At 42.6% G+C, this 12,313-nt stretch overlaps 1 protein-coding gene across 3 annotated transcripts in view; it reads right to left on the bottom strand.

Moving 5' to 3' along the window:
* nav1a (neuron navigator 1a) overlaps positions 1-12,313 on the bottom strand; it is a 65,377-nt gene that overhangs the window by 29,611 nt on the left and 23,453 nt on the right. Inside the window, exon 1 of one of the 3 annotated variants that reach the window (XM_066670367.1) lies at positions 6,901-7,217. The exons of the other annotated variants lie outside the window; for them this stretch is intronic. Coding sequence (XP_066526464.1) covers positions 6,901-6,980 — 80 coding nt within the window. The 5' untranslated portion in view covers positions 6,981-7,217. Of the gene's footprint in view, positions 1-6,900; positions 7,218-12,313 lie in introns of those variants that run through there. 3 annotated transcript variants of the gene reach the window in all.

Below are 12,313 nucleotides of genomic sequence, written 5' to 3'. Positions count from 1 at the left end.
GAACAGTTTGGGGACGACCCCTTCCTGTTCCATCACGACTGTGCACCTGTGCACAAAGCAAGGTCCATAAAGACATGGATGAGTGAGTGTGATGTGGAAGAACCTGACCTCCTCCAGATAGAACACCTTTGGGATGAATTAGAGCAGAGACTGTGAGCCAGGCCTCGTCTATCATCGGTGTCTGACCTCACTAATGCGCTTCTGAAAGAATGGTCAAAATTCCCATAAACACACTCCTCAACCTTGTGGTAGAAAGCCTTCCCTGGAGAGTTGAAGCCGTTATAGCTGCAAAGTGTGGGATGTCATATTAAACCCTGTGGATTAAGAATGGAATGACACTCAATTCAGCGAATGCTTTTAGCACAATAGTATATGTTACAGCTCCTAATCAGTGGGTCCCACATCATTAAGCCCACCCACAGGAACGGTTCTATGGCCCTGAGCACAGCATTCAGTCACAAACCAGCATTCTGAAGGTGCTGCAGCGCAGCTTGCAGAGAGCGTTCCTGTTCATCAGATGCGTCTCTCTATCTGATAATGTCTTCCAAGTAATTGGGTACATTTGTTAGGCCCTTCGGGGTTGGAGTCATCATTTTGTCTGAATGGGAGACTGCGCCGCAGCCAATCCATATGGAACATGGCCGATTCTGAAGTGCCCTTCATGAATAATAAAAGCTGTGAGATACGAATGATACGCGCTCTGCAGGTTGATCGCTGAGAACGCTGAGGCTCCCCTCTACCATTAAAAGCAACACATCCATGTGTGGCCATGGATAGACATCCACAACAAGGGCTTTATTGGGCTCACTGGGACTGACACACATGCAGATGCCAATCTTTTTTGTTTTGAAGTGATTACGATTAAAAAAACCTAGGGGAAAAACATCAATTTCAATTACGCCCTCTCTAAGCAAGTGCTCCCGCTCGGCAGAGACGGCATCATGCCCAGACAGAGGTAAGCAGTGCAGTTTTTGGTGAGGAAGAGCAGTGGGGTAAGAGAGCTTTTCTTTATAAACGGTGCTGTTTGCACAGTCCGGACTACTACCTGATGGATTGATCGTGTGGAGAGCTGCCAAACAGGTGTGGGTCCCTGTGACTCAGAAACAGGAGCAAATGACATGATGCATTGGCCTTCAATATGAAGACTTAAACCCTTCCATTAATCCAAGCCAAAGAATATAGAGACGGACTCCGTGATGAAGATGAGATGGCCAGAGGTAAGCAACCCAGTGCACTAACCAAGATCATGGCAGTGGATCACCAGTCAGGTCGTAACCAACTAGCCTCACGTCGGCCATGTTGTCCTCAAACTCACACGACGAAGCCAGATCAGAACATTACTCTTTCACCAGGAGATCGAATATGTTTCTGAAGTTATGTCTCTGCACTTTCACGTTATGATTTGGGGTTAGTGTCTTTGCCAAAATGGCAGTCTTAAGACATCCAACTGTGCAATATAAAGTATAAACAGTCGTTGCTCTTGTGTTCCTAAGAAATGAAACAGAAGAGCTTTATTTCATGAATTAGGCCAGTCATCCCTCATCCCCTTAATAACTAGCAAGTAGTTTTGGATCATTCTCCCCATGCAGGCTTACCCAGGCATGAACAGGGTTGGAAAAGGGGTGTTTGCAGCATTCATCGTGATTTGATTCAGAAGAATCCTCACTGGCAGATATTTCGTATCATGGTGTGTGGGCAGTAATCGGGCAGAATTAAGGTTTGTTTCCCCAAACGCAAAAAGCTGCTGTAACATGGCAGTACTAGTAACACACACACACACCTCCCCCTGCTCTTCCGCTGACCTCACACCATGGTGCAACGATGACTTCTAACATCTAACACGCAGTAAACAACACATCGCTGTTGTTTTACCCTGCTCTCCTGACCCATTCCTTCAGGTTTGCAGAAAGTGTTCCAGAGTTGTCCATATCTCAGGGAGTTCTCAAGCCTTTGCTACCCTTCTGGATCTAGTTACTCAAAGAAAATCAGCTCTCAATCTGGTTCAGTTGGGTGCTGCTGCAAGCTATTCGTGAACAGTCTTCCCCGCTCGCCTGCGCTCTTGACTGGATTTAACCACAATGGATCACCTGCATCTCTCAAGCGTGGTCCTCCAACCATTCCTCCGCATATTCCAGAGTGCCTCACCTGACTGGCCAACTAACGCTAATGATGACCCCTGGCCACTGTGTACTCTCAATAAGAAGTGTTCATTCTTCCCCTGCCTCACACTATACTTTTGTTTTTAACATACTCTCATAGCCTGTTATTATAGGCTTTTAAACATAATCCTCAATTTAAAAGCACTTATATCTCATCCTCAATCTGACAGACTTCCAACATTAGTCACTGGCTTCTGTGGACTTTACTCTTTTTCTGACTCTAAAGAGCTTCCCAAAGTGGCCCCTGGGTTTTATTGAGTAATTTCAAAAATTCCGTTCACAAAGACTCATTTTATTTTGTTGTAGTCTCTCAATGCAGCGATAGTTTTCATCTCCAGGGAAGGACGGGTTTTCTTCCTCGTGTGATAAACCGTGTAAACAGAACAAGTACATTCTTCATGAACTTTTTATGGAAAGAAAATTCTACATCAATCCCAAAACAAAGTATGTCATGCAAGAAAATTAAACGTATCTGTAGAGTTTTAGAAACTGTCTGTGTGACTGTGATTGGTAGCACAGATGGTCAACAATACGGGACATAAGACCACCTGATTAAGCTACAGAGAACAGATTGGCCAGATAACACTGGAACATGACCGTCCTCCCCCAAGCACAGCCAGCTCATCAGCGTTAGCCACAAGTGAGTACAACATATACATAATCTGTACAAGTAGAAGGCAGCAAACTGCAGTTGGTATCTACCGTAGGCACTGTGCAAAGACATGTCTGAAAATCTTAACGAGGTTCTGAATAAACCAAATCACTTTCAAACTGGTCACACACAGTAAAACCTGGCCAAAGGAAAACGAACTTGGTCTAACCTTGAAGTAAACTTGTTCTGACAGGAGTGTTGTGTATGAAGGATATTTTGAGTAATAACTGTCTTTTATAAAGGATCAGCTTTTTTTGAAACTGTGCTATATTTCGCCTCCAATTTCTAACGAGTGTGAAGAAAACAACATGAAATCATTACAAACATCAGCATGTAATTCTAATATTCCCTGGGACATTACATTACGGAACATTACAGGCCTAGCGTCACAGGCCAAATACACTTTCAGAAAGGGATTACGCAAGATTACAGTTGAGACTAAGTGCTCCATTATTGAAGTTTATTCCATCTGTCCAGAGGATTATACAGATAAAGCCGATATTAAGTTGTGAACTGCACCTGGCTTATTTGCGCCAAGTGACACCGGACTGGGATTAGTCACACAATGACTAATCTTTTTAGTCTGTTTCACCAAAACAGCCAAACTGTACTGTTCCGAAGTGCGATATTCACTGATTTATGCAAAAACCGCATACGAATTCACAGCTGACGATCACATAGTTTACCTGCCCAGTGTGGATTACGTGTACATAATGAGTGCTTTGATGCCCATTTTCCAAAAGACATTAGTCACAGTGATTACTTTGACGAGTTTTATCTTAGCTTTCCCGTAATTGCAGGATTAGAGACACAGGCCAAGTCTGGTTTAATCTGATCATAAATAGACAACTTTAAGTATTGGACGAGGAGATGCATCATGGGAAGATCATTCAAGACATATTTAAGGTCTAAGACTAAATAACAGTCAAACCATAGTCCAAATCTATCATTGGTTTAAAAGCTGCATTAACAGTCAATGCGACCTAAATATTTGTAAATTATACACAAACAGGGACTATTTCCACGTTTTTGCCTCATAACGGTCTGAGAAAGTGTGCACACTATGCTTCATTTAAAGTTAATAATGGCTCACTGGCAGGTGTGAATGGCCACTTCTGATCTAATGAAGATCACTTAAGATGGAGGTCCATACCATGAATGATTGCAGCCCCAAATAGTGAATATAATGCAGAAAGACCCAGACAATTTTTCCCCTATTTTTACATTTACCTTCTTTCTTTCTTTAGGATTCCATTTGTCTCTAAGGAAGACAGACAGAAAACACTGTAAAGGACTGTTGTCTAGACCCCTACATAACATGACCTTCAATGTGTAGGACACGTGACAGACACAACCTCGTTTGATCACTGCTTGGTTTGAATCATGTTTTGGTTTGAATGAGGAGGGCAGTCCAGTGAAAGTGAGGGAATTTGAAGAGAGATGGCTCCTCCCAGAGCTCAGTTTAACTCAAAGCAGCTGTGGCCTTTACTACACCCTGCCCTGGCCTCCCATCTCCAGCTGCTGTGGACCAACTGCACGCACCACACTACAACACCATAAAAATGCTGACCACAAGCTGAAAGAGCAATCCCTACCCTCTAAAGGTTAGAATGCATGAAGACTATGAAACAAATGGGTTCAATGCCAAACTCAAATGCATTTTGACAGGCCTTGAATACTGAGTGCTTTCCCAGCTGATACAAGAGGTTTCAGTCAGGACATGAATCACTGTTAAGTGAAGACTATTTTTACAAAGTGGCTATTAATTCATCTATATCATTACCAGAAATAGTCTTAATGGCAGGTATCATGTGGAACAAAACATTGAAAACAGTCAGATCTATAATTATCATACGGTTAGCCATATGTTCCATTAATGTCGTAGGAACAAGCGTTATTTTACATTCATATTGGGATACAAGGAATAGCTGTTGTGTGTCGTAAACCTAACATTTTGAAAGACCACTCTGTGCTCTGTGGCTCAAGTTTGGACTGAAATTAAATAGCATTAATAACACTATAAATATTTGAAATATCAAAGCTTCTAGACTCCAACGTGAAGTGACAACTGCAAAGTATTTTTTTTATTTGTTTGTTTTTTAAATCCATAGCTCCACAGATTTACAGTGAGGACCTTTGTTGCCGAAACAGACACAATTATATAAATTAAAAAGGCCTTATTACTTGATATGACTTATTTAATATAAGATGTATTTATATATTTGCATGATAAATATAGGATATGAGCTTGGCTTTTACCCAGACAGCGAGCATTTATCGGTCCACTGGCATAAAAAGGCTGGCACACCACTGACTGTAGACATGGTCCACCATCGGACCACTCAGATTACTGTCCTGTACAGGATCTAACTCATTTATAATCTCCTCACACAGATTTTACATTCACAGAGACTTTTATTCTGGAAAACAATCTAATACAAATATTACCAACAATATAATAATGAGTATAAGCCTGATATAAAATGATTAAATGAAAAAATGTTGACACTGTGCTGTATTAATATTATTTACTAATCTTATAAATAAAGAATGACAAAAATAACCTAATGAAGGAAAAAAATGTAAATTTGACTGTGAATGAAAAAGTACTAAAATGTAGCATTTTGTCTAAAATTAGCATTAATTAGCGGTCCGCCCAGAAAACGCTGTGTAAAACACTAGCGGACCTCCAACTTTGCCCTCAGTGGGTCAACAGTTTAGAAAACTTCTTCAGTTTTCTTGTTCTGTGGTGAATAACTTACTAATACTTTATATATTTGTAAAATCTTAAAAATAATATTTAAAAAAATACAACTGGAGTCATAATAGAGAAAACACTGTTCCAGATAAAGATTAGACTCTGTCAGCTCTCTGGCTGTAAAACTAGACAAATAAGGCTCTGTTTACATGGCGCTAATCTGACAACTGAGAGACCAGGGGCTATCCCAAAGAGCAAGACTTCTCAGTTTATCCAGAACAAATTAAGCCCAAAGTCCAGTCCTCCCAACAGCAAACAAGATGGTGGACACTCCTACAGGAGGGTGCTCAACTTTGGGGTTAAGTCTAAAGGCCTGTATCTAACTGAAAACCCCAGCTTTGTGGAACACTCTACTGTTCTTGGGGTTATCAACAACCTCCTGTCCTCCACAACCACAGACGAGGCTGCCAACACTTTCTGAACGTGGACATAGTAGTAAAGACTTGACGTGGTGTGCTAATAGCTTAATAGCTTCATATAAAGAGTTAATGGAGGGTTCAGCCAATCAGAACAGGGCACCCAAAAAAACAGAAAACGGCCTGAGTGCGGGAAGGTCAAAATCAATAACGGTCAGTGAGTTTGGGCGCGTGCACCATCTGTCACATACGTTTGTGTATAAAGTGTCGCATCAAAAAGATGCACCGGAAACTCCATTGTGGTCATTGTGTATCACGCGCACAGCCGCACATTAACCCCGGCACCGAGTAACAATGTGCGGAGGACACACCCCCATCTGCGTGCTGCACTTCATCATCATCATCATCATCATCATTATTAATATTATTATTATTATTATTTAAAAACTGTTATAGACTCGAGAGAGAGACAGAGGGGAGGTGGCTAAGGTTCTCGGTCAAGCAGAGAACCTATAGGATGCTGACGCAAATGTGGAGCACAGTAGCTCTCTCGCTTCAGCTAATGTAGGGCATTTAAAGAAAGGGGGGGGGGGTACAGCCAAATATACACTAGAACGAAGCCCTCTCCTCCTCCTCCTCCTGTGAATTAGCGTGTCTTGCCGCTGTAATCATCACACAATAGAAATCCTTCCTCCAGAAAGCGAGAAATCCGCTGCTGCCCCCACCGCAGTGCACCCCCGCACCCCCCCCCCCATTCACATTCAACACCTCCGCCTGCCTCCGCCGTTCACAGTATCACTTTAAAACACCACACACTCAGAAACAAAAGCCCAGGGAGCGTTTACATGTGTCACAGCTGCTCACAGCTGCCCGCATTACAGTCTTCGTTTCATTTCTGACCGCAGATTTCAGATAATAATCAAGACAATATAACACACACATATATATTTACACACACACACACACTGTATGTACCTCGGGAGATAGTGCATTGTTCTTCCTACTCTCTGCGCCGGGAGCTGCAGCATTTTCCCGTTCAGAACTCGCCCGCTCATTCTGGGTTTTTTTTGTTTGTTTTTTTCACGCACCGCTTGCTTTGTTCCCGTTGGACATGCTACGGTCAGTAGAGTCCCAGGTTTACGCCGGTGAACGCAGTGCCCTGCCCTGAGCGCAGTGCAGATACGGCAGTTTCTCCGACGTGCGTCCACTGACAACCGTCTCCACACGCCTCACGAGCCGCTCTGAGAGAGGGGCAGACTGAAGGGGGACGTGGAAAGGCAACACCCCCAGAAGCCCACCCCTCCCTTTCGCTTTGACTGCAGCTGCGGTCTCCAGTGCACCGTCTCTCACCCGAGCTCACCCGTTCAGACACGGACATAAGAATACAAGACCGGAGGGAGCAGTCTCTCTCATGAATGTTGTGGCGGCTCGCTCAGACTCTACTACCTATATTTATATAAAAATCATTTATCACAAACACTATCAGGGAACAGGTATAAATCACTCAGGGATAAATGAGGGATGCAGGGAGAATGACTAATGTCTTATCAGCAGTCTTGCTCATTTTTGGCTGACATACTGGTTTATTTATATATTCTAATGGGGAAATATTCCACAAATTACTCTTGCTACACAGAAACCGTCCACTGAATCAAAACGCTGTATACAAGTCAGTGGTACATAACCAGTCCGGATAATCTGGTGTTGGAATGGTGCTGATACTTCAAAAACTGCAGGATGAATCACAGGGCAATATCTAGCAGAAAAATAAAAATATATAAATAACTAGAAAATGGTTATAGAATGGTTATTTGGGGTTGTGTAAATAGTTCCCATATCATGGCTGGTTTCTGTTAGGCTGTTGTTCCTGTGATGTACATGGCTGGTTGTATTGTGTTGCTATAGTATCCCAGATGGTTGTTATGACAGTTGCTAGGTTGCTACAATGTCGGAAGGTGGTTGCTACTGTGTTGCTATCCGGTTGCTAGATGGGTGCCACTATGCTGTGATGGTTGCTAAGTGGTTGCTATGGCATCCCAGGTGTTTGCCATAGTGGTGCTAAGTGGTTTCTAGGTCTTAGATATTGTGCTTTTAAATGGTGGCTAATATGTTCCTGAATGGTTGATGTGGTATTCCAAGTTGTTGCCATGGTTTTGGTAAATGGTTACTATTTGGTTGCTATGGCATCCCAAGTGGCTGCTACAGTTTTGCTAGATGCTTGCTATGGTATCCCAGGTTGATGATATGGTGTGGTTGCTAGGTTGCTATGCTGTTGGTAAGGTGTTGCTAGATGGTTGCTACTGTGTTGGTAAGAGGCTGCAATGTGGTTACTATGGTATAGATGTTTATTGCAAAGGTGTTGCTAGGAGGTTGCTAAGGTGTTGCTATGGTATAGGTGTTGGTTTGTAAGGAGTTACTAAGAAGTTGCAGAAGTTGCAGATGTTGCTAGGTGGTTGCTATGGGATGAAAACAAGTATAGAGGGTGAATGTATGCACATATCCAAAAGCTGTGTACAAGTCCAAATCACACAGTCAGACCACACCGTCTGGAGCTGGAATGGTGTTGATATCTCAGAAACTTTAACAAATTACACAATGAAATATAAGAATAACAAAGCAATGCAATGTGCAACCATAAAAATAAACTAAAACACAAGTAAAATATAAACTTAAATATGACAATACGATAAAATAACAATACATTTTTTTTTTTTTTTGAAGTGACGTGGTAGGCACGAAAAACTGGTTCAAGGAAACTGTTCTTTTTATTTGATTCTAACATTTTGGTGTAGTTTTTATGATATTTGAATTAGGATCTCTTAATTTGCCGAAATGAAAAAAGAAAATAGCAGTACGCAGCCCACAGCTCAGACAATAAAACATCTCCATACTCCAGCTTCAACAGGTTCATAAGAGATTAAGGTGTGGATTAAGCCAGGCATGAGAAAAAGTGCAGAACTTCTCACAGCAGTTGCACACACACACACACACACACACACACACACACACACACACACACACACTTTATAATTCTCACCAATAACACACTATAATCACAACACAATTCTCAATCCCAATTGGCACTGGGTGGTACAATTACATCAGAAAGCTTGGTACTACAAAGCTTGAGTTGATGGGGTCGACAAATACAGGGGGTAACTTTTCTCTGGGGAGAACACACTGTGCTTCACTACCACAGTGGGCAGCAGTAAAAAGGCACCATTTCTCCTTCCACTCAATAGCACGCTTTTGCTTAATGAAGAGTCCAACACAAGCAAGCCAAGACTCTATTGAAGCTGCAGAGACGATATCATGAATAAAGCCCTTAGAATAGAGGATGCTCTTGAGAGAGACTCACAAAGAAGTTTTTCTTTGCAACACACACAGAGTTGGCCATTCGACGTTAAGGCAGTGCCAGGCCAGGTGTGTGTGTGTGTGTTTGTTTGATAGAGACAGAGGCAGAAAGAGAGCGAGGGAGAGATCGAGAAGGCAAGCGAAAAAGGGATGTGACAAGCATATCTGATTGGCCTTTTGGCGAATGACAATAATGCAGTTGCAGATGTGCCAAAGTCCAATCCACAGCATCCAGTTACCAACAGAAAAGAGGAAGAAAACAAAGATATAAAAAGAAAGAGACAAATAGGGGGTAGGATGACGAATGACTTCCAAACCATTGGTCTCTGATCTCAGGGGGATGAAAGCTCACTGCTAAAGCTGAGATGATTATCTTTAACAATCTAAAGATAACTAAGATAGCTTTAGACAGCCAAGTGTCAGTGCCGTACGAAAGCCCTGAAGGGCACCATGAAAATACCTTTAAGTTTGAAGTGTGTTCCTGAGACTCCACATTATACACAAACGAGTTCCACATTATTTATATTTTTCTGTCTGTTATACGCACCAAAACAGTTGAAAAAAATATTTCTAGCATCACCAGAAGCATAAAAAAGGTTCTTCATGAATTTATTTTCCCACTAGTGAGGCAATCTAATGCTGTTCCAGCTTTGACCAGCATGGGGCGAACAAACTGGCCGTCATACAGCCACAGGATAGACTAATTATTCAGCTGTTCCTAATTATAAATATATATATATATATATATATATATATAAATTATCAAGTTGGCCCATTGTGATCTTAGCACCTAGCTTCTTAAAATTATTTTAGGAAGCCTGGAGGGGTAAGAGAAAAAAAAAATTATCTGTCCCTTGCTGGTCAAAGCTTGAACAGCATGCTGACGTTTAGTACCTAGCTCCTTAGATTGTTTTTCCCCTTGTTGAATAAATTTTTGAGGGGTAACAGGAAATAAACATCTGCCTCCCCTGCTGGTCAAAACTTGTATAACATGCTCAGAGGTCACCATTAAAAAATTATAATAAATTCCCTCCCTCTAGCTCACCTCACTATTTGGAAAAAAATTGAGAAAGGTAAATTGTTTTTTGATGCTTCTGATGGTTAAAAGTGTACACCAAAAGTGATTCGATAAATATTTTTTCAACTGTTTTTGTGTGTATATCAGGCAGAAAAAAATAACATGAAACTTAATGTCAGGAACACGCTTTAATCTTTTATTTTCATTGTGTCCTTCTGGGTTTCCGTGGAAGTGCTATAATAGTAAACGTAAAACAGATAAACGTGTATTTAATTGCCATTATATTGTCCAACGCACAACAAAATACATTTTCTACATTTAACCCATTCGTGGCAGTAAACACACCCACCCGTGCACACACACACACACACACACACACACCCTGAGCAGTGGGCAGACATCTCCAGTGCCCTGGGGAGCATTTGGGGGTTTGGTGACTCGCACAAATGCTCATGCAGCTGTGTCCTTCTTTCCCTGCACTCCCCTAAGCAGGCCTGGGTAAAAAGTATCTGTGGCAATTGCTACGGACCCTTACTTAACATAATGAGCTGTTCCAGCCTTGACTGTCCTGGGAACCTGTAATTAAAGAAGAGATGAAAGGAGAAGCAGAGAATGAGGTGAGACCAAAAAACCCTTACACACAGTACCTTTCTCTCTTCTGCACTCAGTGCCTCAACATGTTTGAGAAATCTATTTATGCCAACGCTGAATTTATGCAGAAAACTGCTACAGACAGCTCTTCAGGGCTGGGTTTGTGTAAACAAAACAAAAGAGTCCCATGTGCAAAGGACATGCACCCTATTCTACTTTATCGGCATTTCTTTATTTCCAGCCCAATCACCACAGCAGAGTGCACACTGTGTCCCACTGTAAAGGAGCACAGCACTTTTCAGAACTACACAAGATAGATTGCTTTCACACTTTCTTCATTATCTGTAACCCTTATCCAGTTACCCGGAGGAAACCCACGCAGACACAGGGAGAACACACCACACTCCTCACAGACAGTCACCCGGAGGAAACCCACGCAGACACAGAGAGAACACACCACACTCCTCACAGACAGTCACCCGGAGGAAACCCACGCAGACACAGAGAGAACACACCACACTCCTCACAGACAGTCACCCGGAGGAAACCCACACAGACACAGAGAGAACACACCACACTCCTCACAGACAGTCACCTGGAAGAAACCCACGCAGACACAGGGAGAACACACCACACTCCTCAGAGACAGTCACCCCGAGGAAACCCACGCAGACACAGAAAGAACACACCACACTCCTCACAGTCACCTGGAAGAAACCCACGCAGACACAGGGAGAACACACCACACTCCTCAGAGACAGTCACCCCGAGGAAACCCACGCAGACACAGAAAGAACACACCACACTCCTCACAGACAGTCACCCGGAGGAAACCCACACAGACACAGGGAGAACACACCACACTCCTCACAGACAGTCACCCGGAGGAAACCCACGCAGACACAGGGAGAACACACCACACTCCTCACAGACAGTCACCCGGAGCGGGACTCGAACCCACAACCTCCAGGTCCCTGGAGCTGTGTGACTGTGACACGTTATTAATTCTGTTTGAATTGATATGGGGTGAATATTCCGCCATATTCCAAAGAAACGCATTATTCAGCAGGTTTCTAACCGTATTTTTCAATGATATAACTGTGCGAAGGGTTATAAGTGAGTAAATATTTTGCCATCATCTTGTCCATTATCTGTTCCAAAGGACTAGAAGATGAGGTCGATAAGGAGATTTCCTTGGTGTACTGTTCTCAGAACAGCATTAACAGTGAGAACCCCAGTAGCTCCACTGAGTGCAGTCCACACTGTGAAATGTTTTTCCAGAGAGGCTCACCATTTCATCATTTTGGACAAAAATAAATTGGGCACAAGACAATGACACACACTTCACAGGCGTCTGTCCGTCCAACAGCTACTGGAATATACACCCCTCCTAATGACGGCAATACAACAGCAATACAACTGTCT

Source organism: Hoplias malabaricus, chromosome 5 (genome assembly GCF_029633855.1).
Source record: "Hoplias malabaricus isolate fHopMal1 chromosome 5, fHopMal1.hap1, whole genome shotgun sequence".
NCBI lineage: Eukaryota > Metazoa > Chordata > Actinopteri > Characiformes > Erythrinidae > Hoplias > Hoplias malabaricus.
The sequence above is the reverse complement of the archived record's forward strand: the minus strand, read 5'-3'. Positions and strand labels throughout refer to the sequence as shown.